The sequence below is a fragment of the Ammospiza nelsoni genome, chromosome 1, assembly GCF_027579445.1.
Source record: "Ammospiza nelsoni isolate bAmmNel1 chromosome 1, bAmmNel1.pri, whole genome shotgun sequence".
Classification (NCBI taxonomy): domain Eukaryota; kingdom Metazoa; phylum Chordata; class Aves; order Passeriformes; family Passerellidae; genus Ammospiza; species Ammospiza nelsoni.
The window spans coordinates 139779966-139802535 of NC_080633.1; the positions used below are offsets into that span (position 1 = coordinate 139779966).

The 22570-nt window shown below is 34.2% G+C and overlaps 1 protein-coding gene across 3 annotated transcripts in view; it reads left to right on the forward strand.

Moving 5' to 3' along the window:
• CSMD3 (CUB and Sushi multiple domains 3) overlaps positions 1-22570 on the forward strand; it is a 581587-nt gene that overhangs the window by 438571 nt on the left and 120446 nt on the right. For all 3 annotated transcript variants that reach the window (XM_059467476.1, XM_059467484.1, XM_059467493.1), the window contains one exon: positions 2063-2179. In XM_059467476.1, coding sequence (XP_059323459.1) covers positions 2063-2179 — 117 coding nt within the window. The remainder of the gene's footprint in view (positions 1-2062; positions 2180-22570) is intronic.

Consider the following 22570-nt stretch of genomic DNA (forward strand, 5'->3'; position numbering starts at 1 on the left):
ATGGAGTTAGGGATAAATTATTTTTTTTAGTCTTATTTTTCTTATTGTAATGCTTTTGTGGCTTATATTCTTCCATATTCACTTCTGTTTAATCCAAAATCTGGAATAGAAAATCTTGAGTACTTCCAAGCTGGTAAACAGATCTGATTTTGTCACAAATATTTGCCACATTTAAATAGTGAATGTTTCTTACTTTGTGTTTTTCCAGTAACTCATTGTAAATAAGTGTCTGCAAATGAGCCTTGGCCAAGACAATTACTGCTTCTTGGAAAAAGTCCCAGTAATTCTATTATCTAAATGTGTTTTCACAAGAGATTATGAATTCTAACATTTCACATGGTGGTGGATTGATGGAAGGCGCTGAGAATTACTCTTTTAGCCACAGAGGGCAATATTCCATGTACATGTGGAAGTCAGTGCTTACTCTGTGTGTCAGGGTGTGTGCCCATCCCTGTCCTGAGCCTCACCAAGAGCTCATCTTGGTCTGGTTCCTGATGGATTTACTGAGCTCCAGTATATCTGGACATGTGCGTGCACGTGCCTCATCTGCCTCATGCATACACATATGCTCAAGCAGAAGCCACAACCCTTCTGTTGACAAATTTCAAATACCGTGACTTTCACAGCAATCCATTAAATAATTTCCAAATCTGTATTCAAACTGGAGCAATAGGTGCCATCTGCTCCTGTTTCAGGTACACAGCCCACAAAACTCTGAAGTTACACCATAGGAAAGGAATCCATGCTAATGCAAATTGCATAAACCTGTTCTCAAATTGCTGGGGCCTTAACTTGCTACATTTTAAAGATGTTGTTGTTTTCATGGTATACTCCACCAAACATTTTGAGTGAACTAACTAAAAGTAGTGTTAAAATATGTTATTTGTAACGACTCTAATAATTGTCTTGATTTTAGTATGACAAGTATTGAAATAAAGTCTTCTGGAATAGTAGTAAGAAAACCATCTTTTCCTTATTTAATATAATTCATGAAGTATTAATATTTTGAGAAAATGCCACAAAAAAAACCCCAGATATGTTTAGTAAATTAAACATTGAGTACTACTTCATTTATAAATTCATGTCTTAACAGGAAATAATTTTTTTTAAATAGATAAGTTAACACTAAACTCATTAAAAAGAGTTTTAACAAAGAGAAAAAATATTCTGAAGAGCTGCCATAGTCTAGAAAATAGATTAGGGTTAAATCTAAATTAAAACCCTAAATTACAAAGTCTCTGTGACAAGCAGGTAATAGACATAGGAAACCACTAACATTGAATAATATATATGCACCTATATATCTTATGAAAAAAAACAAAAAACTAAATAGCTGTTTCTTACTTGACATTTTTGAATAATGCCAAATACCAAGTTTTGTAATAAACCTTAGAAAAATACATTGTTGTGATAAAAAGCATTTGTATCTATCTTCTATTTGATCAAGTATTATGGCTGTGGCAGCATAAACATGATGTTTCTGTGATAAAGAAAAGTATGTGCTCATAACTTTTTATATATAAAGTTATAAATAATTGAGATATAAGTAAGTGGTACATCATGTTCAGTGAAGAAAACCTGACTTTCTTATATCATTAGTTGTAGTTGTACATTATTTTGGATGGTGAGTGTATTGGCATGATAAGAATTTACTAGTGTGTAGAAGGGCTGTGTAATCTATGCTCTTAACATCGTATAAAGCATCATAGGAATGAATAATAGTTTTGTATGCTGTAAATAATACCATACTGCATATAAATGACATCATTACTTTTATTAAGAAGGTTTATAAATTTTAAAGAAAAAACAATCGATCTGGAAATCTTTAGAGTGCCATCAATTCTCATTTGATATATGAGAAAATTGCACATACTCCGTATGTCACAGGATGTACAAATTTAATCCAGTTTAGAAGGGTAATAAAATTTCCTGTAATATCATATACCAACATACAACAAATGCGCCTGCCTGGGGACTCTGCGTCACTCTGCTTTGTAACACAATTTAAACTGATTTTTTAATGATATTACATTTTTAAAAACCAATTATCTTCACTTTCTAGCACCCTGTGGAAGCCGATCAACAGGTTCTGAAGGGACTGTATTATCACCAAACTACCCCAAGAATTATAGCATTGGTCACAACTGTATTTACTCTATCACTGTTCCTAAGGAATTTGGTAAGTAAGTCTGGTCTCATTAATATCTTTTTATTGCTTGGATACTTTCAACAATCCTGGATGATTTGTATGCTTGCGTTTACATAAAATTATTAATGCGTATAAGCTGTTTTAAGCTGATACTTCTATTACCACTTTTATCATTTTATAGTGCATTATTTTCTCAAAACACTTTTGTTGGCATTTATCTCTTGAAATTAGTGTTCAGTATTTTTGTCTCACTGTGATAACTACCCTGTAACTTAGAATACTACTGTGATGCTAACCAAATATATTTGTGCTACCACTTCATGTTTCTTTTCACCCAGGGTCATGTGCCTATGCTCTAGAAAGTGAAGCATAGCTCCAGTAAGTCCATGTAAGCAGGGGAAGAAATTTTTATCTTAAATATTTGGTAGCATTGCTCTTATAACCCTTGGTTTCTCTGCATCATGAGGCAATGGCATAGTCTTTGTTGACAAAGGAAATTAGAGCAGCAGGTTTCTGCTCGGGTTTTGTAGATTCTCTGATCCTCCATCAAAACTCCATCTCCATACTAACACTTTTCTGTTGACTAGACAAATATTTTAATGGTGTCTTCTGTCCCATACAAAGACAGTTTGCCTCCCTGGATTTATGAATTATTCTATCTCATTTTGTTGTCTGTGGTACCTGCTGATGGGTTTTTTGTTCACTTTGACTTCTTGGTAATCAGTATGCCACATATTGAGAATCATTTAAGCTTTAAATATCCATGCTGTGGTTTCATGCTTGGAAAATCAGGACTTCATTATGACCCCCAGCTCACATTTCAGTTTATCAAATAACAGGTACCTGGGGATGGGGATGGGGATTTCTTAACCTTCCTTCATGTTGATTCTGCAAACATCTTAGCCAAATTAAAGACAATGCGTCAGCTGCTGTGTGTCCATCTGCCATACTCACGATATCTGAACTCCCTTAATATCCAATTAGCTTATTCTTGGGTATAGTGTAGAGGTGCATAGACTACTACAAAATAAATAGATTTTTAAAAGTATTGCTTCCAAAGTCATGCCAATTTCTCCTTATTCCAAAAATATTAAGAAAAAATTAACCAGATGTGCACAATTTTTGGTTTATTTCTAGCTATTAGAAGCATGGATTTTGACACATCTAATCATTTCTAGATAAACTGAAAAGTTTATATCCTCCCATTTCCATCAAATCTGAAGTTACTCATTGAATATCATTATAGTGGTGCTCAGTTTTTGAAACAGATGTCAACATGTAAAGCCTTAAAATAACTACAATAATGGATTCAAAATGTGTAGTTTTGTGATTTCCAGAAACAAACCAGATTTCCAAAAACAGCACATGGAAATGCAAAAAAATCCCACTGCTCTGCATAGTTATTTATTTGGAATAGTTTGAGAAATACTTGTTCTCTTACACACTAAGCAAGATAGTAACAGTATTAAGGAATTCTGTTTAACTGTTTCACAGTGATTAGACAAAACAATGCTGATGCAAATAAAAATTCTTAAATATGCATAACCTTAGCATATAAGGATTCATTGTCATATTGTGGAATATAAATGTCATAGAATGCCTAAGCCTTTTGTCTGTTCTACTTTGGGATAAACCTTTATTTTTTTTTTTTTTTTGTATTTAAATAGTGTATTTTGACAATTAGTTCAGGTACATGTAGAATATATCATAGATGATATTTGATCCACTTTTGTGAATGCAGAACACAAAAGTCTATTGAAAGAGAAAGGTAAAAAAGGTATCTGGCAGTAACCACTCAAAATGGGGATGACATGACACATTGAAGCAAGTGCCAAAACATATATTTCTGTTTTAGCTGTTTTTTTCCAATGATGCTCATATAGAATAAGCAGTATTCCTCACACCCAGAAGCTTACATTTTAAAATCTGAATGTTTCTTTGAATTGGACAGTGATGTGCAATTTTTTTTGTAAGTTATTAATACAGATTTTTTCCTTACCTGGGCTCTTTCTGCAAACTGTCTTTAATAAAATTATTCCAGCAAAAACCATTAGGAAGAGCAAATTTTGACAATTGATTTAACTGAATTTTTTTACATTCAGTGTAATTATTTGTCTCAGTCTGAAATTTTACAGTATGAGTAATGAATGTGTTTTATCTAATAGCTTTTACCTCTCACTCATCAAAATATATTTAAGTTCAGAGAAGAATAGCCATAAAATTGCAATGCTGAGGTCTTTCAGATCAATTTTAGTAAGTAGAATCTTTTTTTCTGTTAACTCTGTTGTTTTGGGTCCTGATAGAAGATATTGCATTAAGAGTCTTCACTTGCAATTGTTGGTATGTAGGGATCACTCACTGACAAATGGTCACAAAAAAATCTGACCTTTGTGGAAAAAGACGTAAGATTTCATATTTAATTCACTTGGTAATATGCATCACATCGTGTAGATTTGACAGAGATTACTTGAGACAAAAAAGAGTCAAAATAATCTTCATGAGAATGAAGGGGTGTGGGAAACCAGGACTCCTGTGTGGCTAACCAGTATGATTGAGCAGAAGCCATTTCCTGTTTACATTATGCACTTATTTATAGATTCTACAACTACTGCACACGCTGATCACACCTTTCTTGACTGATGCCTCTATCCTGTCCACGCATTCTGCAGAAACTCTTCAGAGTATGGGATTGGTTACAGTCCAGGTGCCTCACAACTCCCTGTTATCAAGTTCTTGTGGTCTTGATATTCTGTTTCTCAGCCTCTTCTTTCTTATTTTAGAACAGTTTATGTCTTTGTAAACTTGATGCATTCCAGAGGGCTCTGCTAAGAAGAACTACTAGCAGTATGGCTGGCGCACAAGGCAGTCTAAGTTGTTCAGATGCATTGCTACAAAGGGGTACTCCAGCAAAGCTGCTGACATATGATAATTTAATTTTCCTAAAGAAAACAGCGACAAATCTGTCAGCTTCTCTGTGGCTCCAATCTTCAAAGTGAAATACAGCAATCAAATATTTGCTGAATGGAAACTCTTCAAGAACTGGTTTTGGCATCCAATACAGTATATGAGAACTTAAAACAAAGAACAGTTAGAGAAAAAAACAAAAGTGAAAACCTGGTCAATAGAGACAAAACCCACAAACAATGTAATAATATATTCAGTGTGTAGAAGGGAACTCATAGGCCTGGATTAGTTTTTGATGGACTGAAAAGAAAACCTATTTCATCTGCAGCTTCTTGGGTTCTCAAGTCAAAAATTCTGTGGAAAAGTCATTTCAATGTGGACTTTTTCCCAGTGTTTCATTATTCTGTCATGCAGAATCACAGCTGCAATATTTCATACCATGACAGGTTTAAGCTACAAGATAAATGATTCACAAAAGCACACAGTGTGCCACAGGCAAAATCTTCTGTAAACATGGAAAATTCAGCTTCTTATTTGACACTCTCCTACTGATATTTAAAGTGGTGTAATGACTGTTAATTGTTCAGTCCTGAAATACAGCTTTGGTCACAATTAAAATGCAGATGTTTGAGATTTTAGTTATTTTTCCCTGATGGACATGATCTAAATTTTATGCTCTGCTCTGTATAATGGTGTCATCTATGCTTCTTTTTAAATTAATATTTTTAACAGTAAAATCGATTTTATATCAGCTGGCCTCAGCAAATGGCTTTCCTTTTTGTTAGAGTAAAAAGACAGATTGAACATTCATGGTAAGGTATGTAAGTGTGGCTTTGAGCTACGCTACCACAAAATAAATATGTTTTCTCAGTTGCCATCAAAAATTATGAAATGTAAGCAGAGCTATCTTTTCTCACCTAAAAGCTGAAACATTAATAGGGAAAATGTATAGTTTCCATGGAAACATTTGATTTACATCTACATGAAAATATAATAGAAAATACCAAGAATTTTATTGATAAGAATGATATTTTGGAATAAGACTTCTTAGAATTATGGCAATGAACGTAGATCCAGTTTGCTTGCTGTAAACAGGGAAATTTAATTCCACTATTCTCTTATTTTCCTGAATAACTGGCTTATATTCGCAGACACATTTATGTCATTTTCAGCTTTTGCTTATGTCTTGTCTTGAATTTCTAAGAGACAGACATGAGTTATTCCATATTAGCAACAAAGGAAAGAAAGAAGTAGAACCAAACAGCTGAACTTTGGGATTATTGTTATTATTAATAATGTCCTTGAAGGAATAATTTTTTACCAGTTACTGGAAGGTAAATGTACAGATTTTAGTCTGCCCGTGAAGATACACACTGATCAAACAGTGGTGTCAACATAGGCTTTCTGTTAGACAGCTCACTGCATCTACAACTGTTAGACCCCTTAACAGTCGTGTCACAGTAAAGTTATTTCAGTAGTTTGATTTGATTACAAACTCACATTACATTTGGAAAGAAAAAGGTAGGCAAGGACAGATCATAAGTGGCAGAATGTGCCAAATGACAACCTCACATCAAGATGGAATGAGAACCAAAATTCTATTTATGATAATACTTATCTGAATTAGAGTCAAACATCTGTACATCTACAGATGTACATCTACAGTAAAAGCATTTTAGTAACTTGAATCCATCATCACTGCTGTGTACATCTTAATATAATTTAAGAAATGTGGCAGATGCATATGGACTGCCATTTTTTAAATGTGGAGGGTTTAAATCTCCATCTTAGGTAAAAATGGATGGAAATGTCTGGCTAAATAACTTGCATCAATATTTTTAAGCATAAACTAAACAATTATTGAATTAAGCAATAGTTTACTGAAAGGGAGATAGAAATGAATGAATATTTTCTAAAATATCAAAATGTCGCCATAGGCAGGAATCTGATTCTGCTCCTACCCTCTTTTTATACAAGCAAACACTTCAAAGCTGCGGGACTGCACTGTTCAAACAATGATTACTTGTCAACAAGATGGAGTGAAGCCACAAAGACTGCTCCAAAAGCTTGAGTGTCCAACTGTGTAAAGGTTCAAGACACTAATTTCAGAAGAAAGAGACAGCGATCCAGCTTGCACCCTATATTTTATAAGAACAAGTCAGCTCACCTCACCTTTCCTTCCCAAAAAGAAAATTACTTCAAATCAAAATGACTTCCAAGAAAAGAGACCATTTATTTATTTTCTCTTTTTTCATGTAACCATAAAACTATTTTTAAAGAAAAAAATAATCTATATTTTTGTATTTGTTTGCAAAATTTTTGCATTAAAACATAAAAACTGACTATCACAGGGCACTTCATATAAAAACTAAAAATATTTTAAAAACATTTATCAGTTAATCCAGAAATTTAATGAAATCAAATTTAGTTGAGTAATTCAGTTTTCTGGTTGTTTTCTCAGCTTTCTAAAGTATAGAGTGATCATCATGGAATACTGAGGGTGTACATACAAATATTTATTGTGAACAATAGGAAGAAGTACCTTCTGTATAAGTAATACCAATACTTGATAGAAAATTCACACCTCATCCTTTTTTCTTGGTATTCTATTATCTCTGTTGCCATGTTGTAATTTCTCTTACCACCATTCTGATACTGCAGTTTCAAGGATCTTGTACTAGTTAGACTAGGATGATTCTTAGTAAATTCTTGAAGCTAAACTTCAAGAGCTCAGCTTTAAAAAATTTGTAGTAGTCCTTTTCTTCAGTTTTCTCCAGTCAGCTAATTAAGTTTCATTCAAAAGTACATTAGCAGGAGTTTCATCCATGATAGACTTTAGAAAACCTGGCCAGCACTGAGAGATCATTGCGCAAAGGATATCAGCCAAGCACAGAAGTACTTTTCATCCCAGAGATAATAAGCTTAATAAAGATAATATTTATATGTAATATTTAATTACAATTGCTGAAGTAATTATTTTTAATGAATGAATGAAAGTGAGTGTTTCAGTATGGAAGCGTTCACATTGGTGTAAATGCTGCTTTATGTTAATTTAACTCATTGCCAGAATATTGTTTGAATTTGAAAATTCTCTGAGTGGATGTAACATGATAGGTATATGTCTTTTCATTTGACTCTTTTTCAAATTTAATTTTGAGAGTTAATGAAGAGAACTGAAGAGGGTTAAGCATGGAGTCAGGCTGATTAGGGCCAGAAAAATGTGTAGATTGTGTTCATTGTGCTTGAAATAAATTAATGCACCCTCCTACCATAATAGAAATTGAATATTCTCCATGTTCATTCAATGTGCATTGAATGACTGAGTATGAATTTATTTTCCACTATTACTTTGATTAAATATGATAAACGGACAATTTTTCTGAAATTTACAATGCATAAAATTAACCATACAAAGTAATGGTTCATTTCTTCCTTAAAGTAAGAAAACTGTATAGCTATATAATGAATACAGTAAATTGGTAGAATCTGACTCATTGTATTCTGCACAATTTAGCAAGAAAAGAATGTAGTGGTGTTGAGCCAGAAATAAAAAGCTTTGAAGTCTATCTTCTACATACTAAATGGACATGAAAATCTTAATGAAAAAAAAGAGTCTTCATCCATAAATGTAAATTCTGGACTTTTGGAGTTGGATGCAGCAACGGGATTTGTGTTTTAATCTGTATAATCCAAATGGGTATGATTTAAATCTGTGAATGTCTAGAAGTGCAGTTTTAGGCTTGCAGGCAAAGCAAATAGGTGTGTATACATGCAATTGAATCCTATGCTGGAATACATTTCCTCTTGTTTTAGTTATACACCTAATTAGATAACTTATCGAAGCCATTCAGATCCTTGCTCTAATCAACAAATAGAGATACAAATTCCCATGGTGTGATTCAACCCATCTAAAACATCTATCTGCAATTTTTGAAAGAACATCATTTATTTGTAATTTAAAAGAAACAACAAAGCCTTATTTTATCATATTTCCTCTGGCATTAACGAAGGATTAAATGAATCAGAGAACATTGCATATGTGATCTCCATCCATCCTGCAGTCCCATTGCACACACAGAACTTCATGATTTTATCGTATGCATATGTTGTAAAGCTGGCAATTTCTGATACATTTCAGGGAGCAATCATTTAGTGCCTGGGGATTGGTTGATTCAAATTCAAGCTATTAGTGATTCCTCACCCTCAAATGGTGAGGTGGAGGTGAACAAAATGTCAACCTAATGGTGGAGGTGAACAAAATGTCTAATAATGTCCTATTATTAAGTGTTGTTGGACACAAGAAGAATTTGAGGTGATGGACTGCATTATGTTGGTTTTCTACAGGTACAGGAAGCCATGCCCTCTAGTTTGTCTTCAGAATGAATACCTAATGGATTTATGAAAAGGGAAAATGAAAGGCAGGATTAATTATATGCTGGAAATAATTTTATGTGAGTTTTTGGGAGGAACTTTAGTGAGTATTAGGTATTCTCTTCTCTAGAATAGACAATATATGTACCTAAAACTGCTATTTAAAACATTAATATTTTCATTATTTGGTATAAAAATAGTTGTAGCACAGGTATTTAAGTTAAATATAAGAACTGTGAAATTATTTATCCTTTAATGAAAGAATTTATTCTTTTGAAGAATATTTTGCTAGTTTTAACAAGGTTGTGCCAAATATTTTTATTTTTCATTGTATTTAAAAACAGAACAATAATACTGACTAATTTTTTTTTTAATAGGAATGGTCCAATGGTAAAATATTATCTATCAGACATACCTGATAGATAGTGAATATGTATTTTTGTTATAATTTCAAGTATACATGGATTACTGTGCTACAGGCTTTCCATAGAATAGCTGGAGCTTGCAGCCTAAGATTTTTTTTTAAGAAGAGAGGTGAGCATTAGGTGTATAACTATTAACTTCTGGTTTGATTTTCTAATTCAAGGACAAAGTTGTGTCATTGAGATGCTAACAATATAAATTACAGATATACCAGAAGGTCATTTTGCATCACTTTCCACTGAACTATGAATCTCCTAGGTTCTGAGAGGAAGAATTAGATGATTTTACGCACTCAAACTCACAGCTGGGGAGTACTTCATTCATTGGTTCAGTGCTTAACATGCTTGCCAAGTGAGCAGATGCCAATAAAAAAGTCACCATAGGGTGACATTTAAAGGACCTCAAACTATTCAATGTATTTTTGAAGTGAAATTTAAAGAATATAGTTGATTCATATGATCTGAAGTCACTTTTTTCAGTGCTGTTTTTAGATTTTTTCAATAAAAATTATTAGTTTTGGCTCAAATATTAATGATGTGTTTGAACATAATAATGACCAATTAAATACAGACGACAAAATAGCTTAAGCTATTGGGTTTGACTATAAACATATGGCACCAGTAGAGCTGCCTTTTTAATGCCCTAAACCCAAAGTCCAATAAGACCACATCTGTGGTCTTCAAAGAAATTCACAATTCCCAAATAAGTAAAATAATTTCGCTGTAATGTGATTGAATTGATGCAAGATTTCTTAAGACTTTTTCTCGTTTGGTTTTTTTTTTTTCCTAATATTCTAAGCACTATGACTCCAGCTGCTCAAAATATGTAATCATCAAATCTTGTTCACAGAAAAGGCTGTTATTAAAATAGCTGAAATTAGTCTGGATTTCTGGTTATTCCAAATATTGGATGAAAGACTACATTACAATCATTGCTTAAAGCTTTTAAACACATGTTACTGTCCCAAGGAGGAGACTGAATGGTGACATATATTCTGAAACAATTCTGTTTTCTATTTGGTTTACTTCTTGGGACAAGATTGCAGTACTTTGGAAGGACAATAGCAAAATCTTGAATCTCCATTTTTTAGGACATCTTATAATAAAGTTATATTAATAATGAAGGCATAATTTTTACTGTTAATCTTTTCATGAGTAAAAAAGCTGCTTTCTCAGTCTTCCAGCCTGGGCAGTTGTAGGGACCAGGCATTTCTTTCTCTTGGGTTTTGTGGTTCTTTGGTTTTAGCAGTTTGGGGTTTTTTGCTATGTTTCTCCCCCTCCACTGCATTTTCCTATTTTGTAGCTCCAAAAATCAGTAGGAAAATCATCCTAAGAGAACAACTGCAGAAATGCCTCCTCCCTGATACATTTTTCACTTGTTGGCAGTAAAAGACAGAGAGACTTGGAAAGAGATACATGAAAAGTTAGTGTGACCATGGCCAAGTTTCCACCCTGAAATATTCTGGTATATTTCAGGGAAGGAGCTCATTAGGATCAGACTAGGATCAAGGAACTGCAAAAATTTCTTTTACAAAACACCTTCTGCTTATTAAATGGTTCACTGTTAGGCCCTGTTTACATACTTTTAATCCATATTTCTTACTTTTCCTCTTCATTATATTCCTTTGGATATAAGCCAATTCTCTCTCAAGTAAGATTACCTTTATTGACTCAAATATTTGTACTCACCACTGGGTACACAGATGCAAATTTCAAAGATACTGGATTTCTCTCAGTGATTTCTATTTAATTTCCTTTGTTTAGAAAACAAATAAAAAGGTCTTTGCAGTCCCCACTATATTTTGCTTTGCATTTCTTCAGTATGTATTTCTGACTGCAGAACTGGCTGATTATTCCACTTACTTAGAAAGCGAATCTCTGAACAATCTGTTTTACTGAAAAAAGGGGAGGGGGGTGTTAGCCACTTGCTGTTTGTATCCAGTTATTTATTTATAGTAATTTTATAGGAAATTTTCTAGTTGAATTTTAGATAGAGATGAATTGCATCTGCTCTGATAATGAGTAAATTTCAAGAAAATGCGAATAAATTCTCAAAGAGGGAAATAAACAAATTTGGAAGTTGGCAGTTGCACATATTTTGAGGCAAAAAGTGATCCCATCTCTTTATAGAAGTTTATAACATTAATTGCATTTTGGGAAGTCATTGAAAGACTGTCAAAACACGGCTATTTGGTGAGGCAAAATTACTTTGAGTTGTTACTTAATGAAAGTGTTGAATTTCTGGTTTTGGAGGCCATCATGGAATCAACTGAAGGATGGCAGCCCTATTGTTTCTGAAAGGTAGAACCTGGGGCATGTCAATAAGGCAGGAAACTGGAGGAGAACCATATAGTTTGATGATTACAAGGGATGAATAGCAAAAGAAGGAATGAGAAGAGTAGGAAAAGTGGTATGTACATATATATATAAATATATATATTTGGATGCAAATACATGTACATATACCTATATTTTGTGAAAGGGTAAAGCCTCCCTGAAACCAACACTTGGGTAATAAGACTTGCCCTCCTCAAACTGATTATATAAGAGTTGCATGAGAAGAAAAAGGCAAACATCAACTTTGTTACTTGCATGGGGTGAGACCATGCAAGAGCACTGGTCTGATAAAGCACCTGTACCACATCTGCCCAGGTCTTGTAAATGTTTGGGATGATGTCAGAGCAATGTGGTTCTCTTGTTGTGACTATCACACTTCAAGTTCCACTCTAACAGTGTGTGTATTAAGTGTAACTTTGGTTGGAATACTTTGCTTTTGCTTCAGTACTTGAGGCCTGGAGAGTCCTATCGTTTTAAAATACATCTCATAGTAAACACCCGCTTGCACAGTTTAGAAGTAATAATAGACAATAAGAAAAAGGCTTCTAAAAAGCCTGTGTTTTGTAATGTTTCTTATTATTGAATCACCAAATCAAACTTTTGTTTCTTCAAGCCATCTGTTCCTCCTGTTCTCAGCATCCTTTCTCCCATTCCCATTTTCTATAAAGGACTGTAGATCTTGAAATGACAAACTGATTGTTATGCAAGATTTGCTTTCTCCAAAAACAAAAAAGTTTCTCATTTAGGTCTTGAAACCCTCCCTAGATTTTGACTTCACATTTCAGTTATAGACTCAGGCAGACTGGCAACACATCTGTTGCCAGACTGGCGACTGATGAGTGCTTCTATTTACTATAAGGATCATTCTGATGAAGTCCTGCTTCTCGTATTTACTGCCATCAAATGGATGGAACATTTTAACTTTTTCCTTTCACAGGTTTCCTTTATATAATTTTTGATGATTTTGACTATGAAGGATTATCTCAATGTATTCTCGCTTTGTTCTGGTTTGGTTTGGTTTGGTTTTTTAGGTTTTTTGTTTGTTTGCTTTTTGGTGTTTTTTTGTTTTTTTTTTTTTTTTTTTTTTTTGTATTCCACTGGGAGTTCTTTCGGGTTTGCCTACAAATGAAAAGAAAAATAATTACTCAAATATTAATTTCATCCATATGACTCAGTAAACTGAAATGATAATTTGTTTCAGATGAATGAAGAGATTAATCATCTGATCTAAAATTTAACATTTACTAGTAGGATGATAAAAGATAATTATTTTATGTAGAAAGCTGTTGTACTTTTAATTAGTAGCTCTAAATTAGCTGAGAGGTGACTGAAGAAACAGAGCTTTTTCAAAGTGACTTTGCCATTAAATTTAGAACCCTTATTACATAATTAATAGTATGGTTTGAATTAAATCTCCTATCTTAATAAAGTTCTTTTTTATTTTGGAATAATAGTGTTCTATTATTGTATTCTTCTTATTATTACTATTGTTACTCCAGAGTTTAAATTGTTTATTCTTTCTATTATTTATATTACTTAAGAGGTTAGTCTCCCAAAGTATTAGAGAGAGACTTAAAAATAAATTTATCAAAGGAAAACCAGTCTACAAATTTGGGCACCTTACTTAAATACCTCATTAGCCCATTTCATGGTCCCTTGCTACATTTATTTTTTATCATTTTCTTATATTAAAAAGTCACTTCTGCCAAAACTATAATGAGGGTTTTTGAAAGATACAATTAGTTTGAACTTCATGTAATGTGTGTTTATATAGATAATAGTTTCATGAATGATTTTGTTATTGCCATCACAAAAGTCATCAACAAAACCAATTTTTCTACATCTTTTGTCTCTTTGGGTATCTCTTCTGTTATATACAGGCTACTGTTAAGATCTACAGAAAAGCAACAAAAAATTGCAGGTGTTTCCTTTCTCCTTCAGTTCAGAGACTGTAATAGAAAAAATAGCAATAAACAAAATTCAGATGTTTCACCTCTACCAGGTTTTTCTTTTCAGAACATCTTATTTAGACAGTCAGATGCTATGAAAGTGCTATTGTGGTTTGTTTTCTCAAAGCATGGAAGCAATTGTGTAAGAACACAATGAAGCAAGATTGGAAGATGCTGTCCATGTTCAAGATTACCAAGATCTTCACATTTCTGTGGTTCAGAACACTTTTGTAGCAGCAGGGCGATGGCCTCCAACTTACTGTCTGCAGTCTAAACTCTTCCACTCATTTTTCTCAATTAAATTGGCCAATGAAGTGATGGATCATGCAACGTGCTCAACTGGTCTCAGAATGTTGTTATCTGAGTAGTGCCTTCTTCACAATAAACTACATGTCACTAGTTGTTAGCTCTACAGTCTTGGATTCTTGTCCTGTTCACACACTATTTTGTAAGAGACTCAAGTAAAAAACTCTTTGGGTTACAATTACTGGGCCTAAGTGAAAAGCATTCCATCTAATTGCCTTGTTCCTTTCAGAGAATCCTGAGTACTTGCACATCATAACAGTGTTTTATTTAGAAGAAGAAAAATAATATCATTAATTATACTTTCTTTTTTTTTTTTTTCTCACTACTGTATTGCTCACAGATGTACTTTCAGAGAAGTGAACACATAATTTTGTCTCCCTTGCTCTTCCACTCAGAGTAGATTTGAAGCCACAAGTTTAAACTGTACAAAACAGTTTATTTCAAATCAGCAGCTAGGTCTGCAGCTTTGACTACTGCCTTGGTAAAATAATCTCAGAAAACACAGCCTGTGCAAAGTAGATGTGAAACATACTTCTCTCATTCTTCTTTTAGCTTTTATTTAAGTTTATAGCATTAATCACTGATGCATCTGTTAGGCATTATCATAGATTTAAAATGTGTTGTGTTATATACCACAAAAATACCTAATTAATAAACATTACTAGTGACCAAAGACCTAGTTTAGTTTTTAAGAAAGACTATATATAGGACTGACAAAATGTAGGAAAATGTCTGGACATGTTCATTGAAGAGTTTCACTAGGATGCTTTGAAACTAGTGTATTTTTATATCAAACAATATATTGCCTTATTTATTAGTAGGCTTTCTCTAGGCAGCTTTTATTCAAATTAAATTTCTAATTCTCACTCTAATCTGTGCTCCAGGTCTGTTAACTCACTCTCAGTCTATTAAACAAAATATAATTACCGCCTAGGGCCAGCTGTATTTTTTTTGTCAAACTTTTTCACTTCAATTGCATTATCACTTCGATCTTCTTTCCCTAGTTTAGAAATGACATTGGCAACATATGAGAGGTATATTTTTCATGCAAGACATTGAGAATGACATTCTTTCAAAAAAAAAAAAAAGAAAATAGTAGGTCAAGCAAGTTTCGCAGTGTCTGTGATTTGGGAAATTTACTCCAATTTAGTGCTCTCACTAAAACCATAAGGCCACTTGCTACCCCATCCCCCTTCCCTCTTGTGAGTGGCTGGAGATAAGAACTGGAGGCTCAAAAGATCATGGTTTGAGATAAGAACAATTTACTGTAAACAGCAATGAGATAAGAATAAGATCAGTAACAGAAACAGTATTAATGACAGAGGGCATAAGAAAAGAAGCAATTCACATGGAAAAGAAGCCAGATGAAAACAGACAGTACCAGATGGCTCTCCCTGCCAGGCTTGCAGGATCTGAAGGAACCCTTCTTCTAAAGGAGCCTTCCTTCCCCCATCCCCTGACAGTCACATGAGGTGGTAAAGAAAATCCTCCTGTCCTGGCCATGCCCCTCCTGGCTACTGCAAAATGTAACCCTGTCCTGGCTGAAACCAGAACACACAGGAACAGAGGCCTTTTTAAATGTGGTGTTACATTTCCTTCCACTCAGCAAAAATACTGAATAATAAGGCGTAAAAAACCATCTGCTTTTTAAGTAGGTAAGAAAATGAGATAAATTCAGCATCTCAGATATAAAATAATAAATCTGAAGAGTATTAAAGGAGTTAAAATTATAAGATAAAACATTTTTTTTTTGTCCACAGGGATAAATAAATCTATGCTACCTTTTAAAACAAATTATAACAATAGGTGTTTGAATTTCAGTTGAATAAAATCAAAACAAATCAATATAGAGAAAAGAAAGTTTGTGCGGTTTGATGCTTCCTTCAGGTTTCTGTGATAGCAGATGTACATAATAGGAATTTTAAAATTATTGCAAGTAGTATACTCTAATAATATAAAATAACATTATATAACTGTTTTCCCTCTACTGTTGTGTTGTTGCAGATCCTGAAAGAGCTTTACATGTATGCATGATTCAGGCCAGGATAGAGGGATGAGAGTTGCAGAATGGAAGAAGAGAGGGAGGCAGAAGTTTGAAGCCAGAGGAGAATGATAGTTTATTTAGTGTAATAGGCTCTGCTGATTTCAGAAGAAAGCGGGAAATGTGTTGATTAGGAGAGTTCAGTCCTCTTCCAGCTCCAGGAAAAGTCTTAAATCTCATATTTTATGTGGAATTGTGCTCATTTGTGGGGAAATATGCATGTAAGGTTTTTTCTGTGCAGTTTAACATCACTCCTCAAGCTGAGCTTCTAGTGTTAATAACTGCCCCATCTTCTGTCTCCAAATTTATTCTTATTATCTTTTTATACATTCAGATACATATTTCCTTTTCTCAAACATGAGAAATCAGCAGATCCCGTCTCCTTCTTCCTCTCTGAGTCTGAGAATGTAGGAATACTATAAGAGGAGAGAGGACAAATCATATTTCTGTTCAACATTTCCTTTGTAGAATTGAGACAAAGGAAGAACCGCAGAGGATGGCTTGCAGCTCAGTCTAGACCTGTGGGCTCTGGTTTTTTGAGATAACAGAATGGAACAGCTATTTTCTTCACCTTCATCTGTGGAGGAAAAGGGCACAATGTGAGCTTTAAGAACCAGAACCTTTCCTGTCCTTCCTTACCTCTTCCTTGTTTGCAGAGAGACTCATTTATTCTGCCTTTTCCTCCCTAATGATCTGGATATCATGCCAGGAAATGTAGGATTACATTTGCCATCTCCAGCTGAGACTACCAAAGAAACACCAATAATTCTTGATGAAAAGCAGATAATTCAGTAAAGGCTTAATCTCTGTAGAGACTTTAGGGAGAGTCTCCACAGAGATTAAGGATGAGACAGTAGTGTAAGTCACAAACATTGAGAAGAACTAGTATATATTTCAATTAATTCACCCTTATCAAGTACAGTTAACTGGCACATCTTTGTGTGGTTTGGAAAACCTCCATGACTTTTATGTTAATCACTCATAATAATTTGCTAATAACAGTAAATTTGTGCTATACATATGATGTTGAAATAGAATTTTGTTATTTTTGAGGACTTTTGTAGGTTTGTCTTGTATGGTCATGCTTCTTTACACTGGGAGACTTCTGTAAAGTTTCTATTGTAGCTTATCTACAGTTCATTTGCTATAGAAAATGTGTATATATATATATATGTGTGTGTGTGTGTGTGTGTATGTGAGGGAGGGAGGGTTCCTTTTGGCAGCTTTAGCAATTTTTCAGTTATATAATTATTCTCTTTATTTTATATCTGACTATGTTTAGTAACATTAATATATCAAGTCCATTTAGTTTCATTGCTCAGTTACTCAGCACCTCTCTGTCCTTAACTCATGCCACTAAGAATATCCCTTTCAATGGTTTACACATAAACCCCTCTCTAGCCTTATTTTGGCATCTAGTCTGTAGTGCACCCAAGAGGCTCATACAGGTGGAATTAATTTTTACTTCTTCCAAGGTCAGGAGCACTAGACAACTGCTTTATTCTGTTGTTTTGAAATTAATCAGGATTTACACAACATGATACTATTAGCAGAAACTCTACTTTGTATTCACAAACAATTAATAATTTTCCTGTTGCAGCATATGATAAGAAGTGTCAACCATAACAGAGAAATGGAACTGATATCACTAAAGATCACTGTTACAGACACAGACTAGACTGAATGTATGAGCAGTAACTGGCAGACAATAAAATGTTTGGAAATGTCAGGGGAGAAACATTCTTTAAAATTGAGACCTCTGCTACTATTTTCATTTAGAAATTACAGTAACGGTGCTAACTCAGACATAGTCAGTGTTATGTCAAACTGAAGTATTACACTGAACAGCAAAAGATCAAATCTTCTAATTCTTTCATGTGAGCTGGTCAAAATCAGTTTACGTTTCCTTACTGAGAGCAGTACTCCTATCCATGAGTTCTGTAAGATCCTCTCTTTGGGGTGTCATCTTTCAATCTTTTCCTCCAAAAACCTTCTCAGAGATTACTGAACTGCTTCTCCACAAAAAGCCCAACAAACACTCAAATTATCTTGCAGCTTTACTGGACATTTTTCTCAGCAGAAGGGGGCAAATATCTGTTTAGTTGGTGTCTACATGAATATGTTACTTTTAAAATGCTGAGTCAGTTTGTCATTTGTGTTTCTAATTCAACGAATCACAGTGTATTGCTGATTCATCCTAAATACAAAGGAAAAATTCATAATTTTTTTCCTTATCTCCTGTTTGTTACAAAACTAAACACTTACATTGAAAGGAGCCATTTAAAGAGAAAGGCTATGTTCCTGTAGGAGGGGCAGATATACATTGCAACAGAAGGTATACTGACTTTTTAAACATTATAGTAAAAGTAATTTTTCTGCTTTTGTCATGTATTAAAACAGCAAAGGGATGATTTGTACCAGATCATCTCTGAGTTTATTATATATAATTTCCATGATTAAGCTATGTTATACAAAAGTCTTGGCTTGCAGAGCTACTTCATATAAAATAATGTATGCACCTTAACTTTAAAATATTTCTAGATTGTGATATTAATTTATGCATTTGTTTTTTTTCAAGGCTACTCCATAGCTGGTTTGAGATGTCTTGAAAGTGACATGCAAAGAAAATTGTAGAAGTGAAAAATTCAAATAATGTCCAAATTCTTACAAAAAAAAAGCCCAAAACAAAACAAGAAAAACCTCACTCTTTCCTCCCCTCCTCCTCCTAAAAAAATTTAAAAATCTGTAACTTCTGCAATGAAAATGGGTTGAAAGTGTTTGTCATCATACTAGGGTAGTCAAATCTTAATGCAGGTGTCTATTTTGTGAGGAATTCTGAGAATGGCACAAGGTTTTTGCTATCAGTTGATCATTTGACATGGTCAACCCTAAGGACTTGCTGAGTCTCTTTCATTGAGAGAAAACATCACACAATAGTTTCCTGATTCCTGGAGTTATGCCTGAATCCTGTTTATTTAAAGCATAGATTTTCTCCATTGTCATTTATCATTTGGCTGACTGACCATGAACCACCACTTAACACAGTGAATGGGATTTCCAGACTAGGGAGTTAAGATGCATGAGAAATTTGCATTTCTTCTTTCTTAGTGCACACTTTTTATCCTTAATCAACATAGATACTATTTCTCTAGTGAGAGATTCCTCTGTTTTTTAAAGAAGTTTCTCAAAAATGTGGACTTCTTCCTCTTTTTTATTTTCTTTCCCAAAAAAGAATTAAATATGGTATTGTAATTTCTTCAAAGGAGCTCACAGGAAAAAAAAAAATTAAGCTAAATCATAAGCAAAGAGAGCATATCATCAGTGGACAAGACATAGAAACAGATTTTTATGGGGTTTTTTCCACTGTGAAATAAATTTTTTATATTTTATTTGTTCAGGTTGTGAACAAAACTCTCCTTTGGAAATATTATTTAGACAGACTACAGAAATTTTTTTGAAACTATGAAAAGTTAATTATTACAGAGTAACTTCAAATTCTGAGAAAGACCTCTAGCTCTGAAATTAGATCTTTTTTTATACCACAAGCAGTAAACATCTGAATACCTTAATTTTTCATTCACAGTTTGAAGAAACCTCTTTTAAATATATTAGAGGAAATTATCTAAAATACCATTTTAAAGCACAATTTTAAATTCTCATTCTGAACAAATAAGTTGACTTCTCTGGGTCTTTTGTTTGTTGGGATTTTGCTCAGTTCTTTCAACTGATTTGGTGCTAGAGAAACAGTGAAGTTACGGGAGAAAATAAGGACCATGATATAGCCCATATATGGCTTTTCCAGACTGAAACAGATTCTGATTGGAGACAAAAGAACTATAAAGGTAATTTGGGTTCTGTTACAGTTAATAGGGCTGATTTTCATATTTCCTTGCTCAGTTATTAAGACCTATCATTATAAATGCTGATTCAGCCTTTAAAGTCTCGCCAGCAGGGCACATATGAATAGCACGTTTCAATTTCTGTAATAGCAATGCTTAAACCATGTTAGTCCTTCTGGTGTTTTTTTAAAGGCAAGTGAATTACAACAGTAGTGGACTTGATTTTACACTAAAGCTTACTGATTTCAGTAAATCATTAGGCACACAAAATATCCCTAAGAAGGGAAAATTCAGGGTGAAGAATTATCATCATATTCTATTGTTATTGAAGTAAGTTTTAAAGAGTATTTCTTTATATCCAATAGCTGGCATAATATATAAAATAAATATATTTTTTCCAAGTAAATACTACTTGATCAGTAGTAGCATTAATGGCAATTACATGCTACATGTTTGAATTTTGAGTTAGGATTAATAACTCTTTCCTGGGTCAGTGTTGTGGGTTGACCTTGGCTGGATGTCAGGTCTCACCAAGCCACTCTGTAAATCCCCTTCTCAGCAGACCAAGGGAGAGAGAGTAAGATGGAAAACAACTAGAAGGTTTAAACAAAAAAAAAAGTCAAGCGAAACCTTGTCTGTGCATAGGGAACAGTTAATCTGTAGTTCCCATCAAAGAGCAATGTTCAGACACTTCCCAGGGCCTCAGCACCCATAGCATTTGCTGCAGTAGGCAAACATTGTAGGATAAAAAAGACCCCTCATTCCTTCACTCTCCCTTAGCTTTTATATCTGTGCTGCCATCCCACAGTATGTAATATCTCTTTGGCTAATTTGAGTCAGGTGTCCTGGTTCTGTGCCCTCCCCCAGGACCTTGCCCACTCCCAGCCCTCGTTAACGCTGGTGTGTTATCAACACCTTTCCAGCTACCCATGCAAAGCGCAACACTGTGAGGGCTGCTGAAGAAAAATGAACTCTATCTCAGTCAGACCCAATACAGTCAGAAATGTGAATAATTCAGGGGTCTCTTTTGGAACACTCTGATTGTACATGGCCCTGGACAGATGAGAACCCCAGGAAGTAAATTTAATTTTCAGGGATCACTACTTCAAGAAAGTAATGGTCCATGCCGATGATAAAACAAAGGTAGCAAAGACCCTGCACAGATGAGCAAGGAGCTGCTGATAAAACTTGAACATTAAAAAAAAGAAAAATTCAAGGGGTTGAAGCAAGGTCAGATGTTCGAGGAGGAATACAAACAGTTGAACTACACTGAAAAGATGAGGTTAGAAAAGTCAAAATCCATGTAGAATTGAATCCGGGCTGAAGTCTCTGAAGAAAAATTAATTCAGAGAAACACGAATTAATAAATTTCTTCTTAACTACAGTCTTTACAGTAAACCAATCTTGAACAATCCTGGAACCCTGAGACCGGCAGAAAAGTCTAGAGTAAGGATGACTTAGAGGATGACTAGGAGCACTTAGACAAACTGGGCAAACCCATGGGACATGATGGGTGCATGGGAGTCAGTTACCCTTGGCAGGTTGTGATGCTGAGGGAGGTTCCCAAGGGCTGGAAAAAGACAAAAACATTCCTATCTTCAGGAACAGCAATGAGAAGGATTGAGGGAACTGAAATCCAGTTGATCTCACCTCTCTACTTGCAAAGGTGATAGAGCAAATAGTCCTGGTCACCTTCTGCAAATATCAGAGATGATCAAGATGATTTAAAGTAGAGTTTTAAATGTTCACCCAAGGGGAAGAAAGGCAAGGCAAGGCAAGGCAAGGAAAGGGATAAAAACTGTAAGGGAGGCAGGATACTGGGTCAGGTTGCTCAAAGAGGTTGTGGGTTCTCCACCCCCAGATAAGTTCAAAACCTGATTATACATGGACCAGAGCGATCTGGCCATCCTGTCTGCAAAAGGACTGTACTAGACCATTGGCAAAGGCTTCTAGTCTCAGTTATTTTCTAATTTTATGCTAGGAATTATACTGAGTATACTGTTCATAATCTAATACCATTTAAATTATACCATTTATACGTATTTTTTTAAGCAGGCAGATGTAAATTCTATACATATTTATTTCTTACTCTAAAGATGAAACTAAAATTTCTTTGATGAATTTTTTAACTAGTAAACTATTTTTGGCCAATTCCATCTGTTTTTAGATGCTTTCCAAACTCTTTGAAAGTGTCCAGATGTTACAGTGATGAAGGCCATAGAAACTTCTAAATATTTAGAGGCATGGAAAGT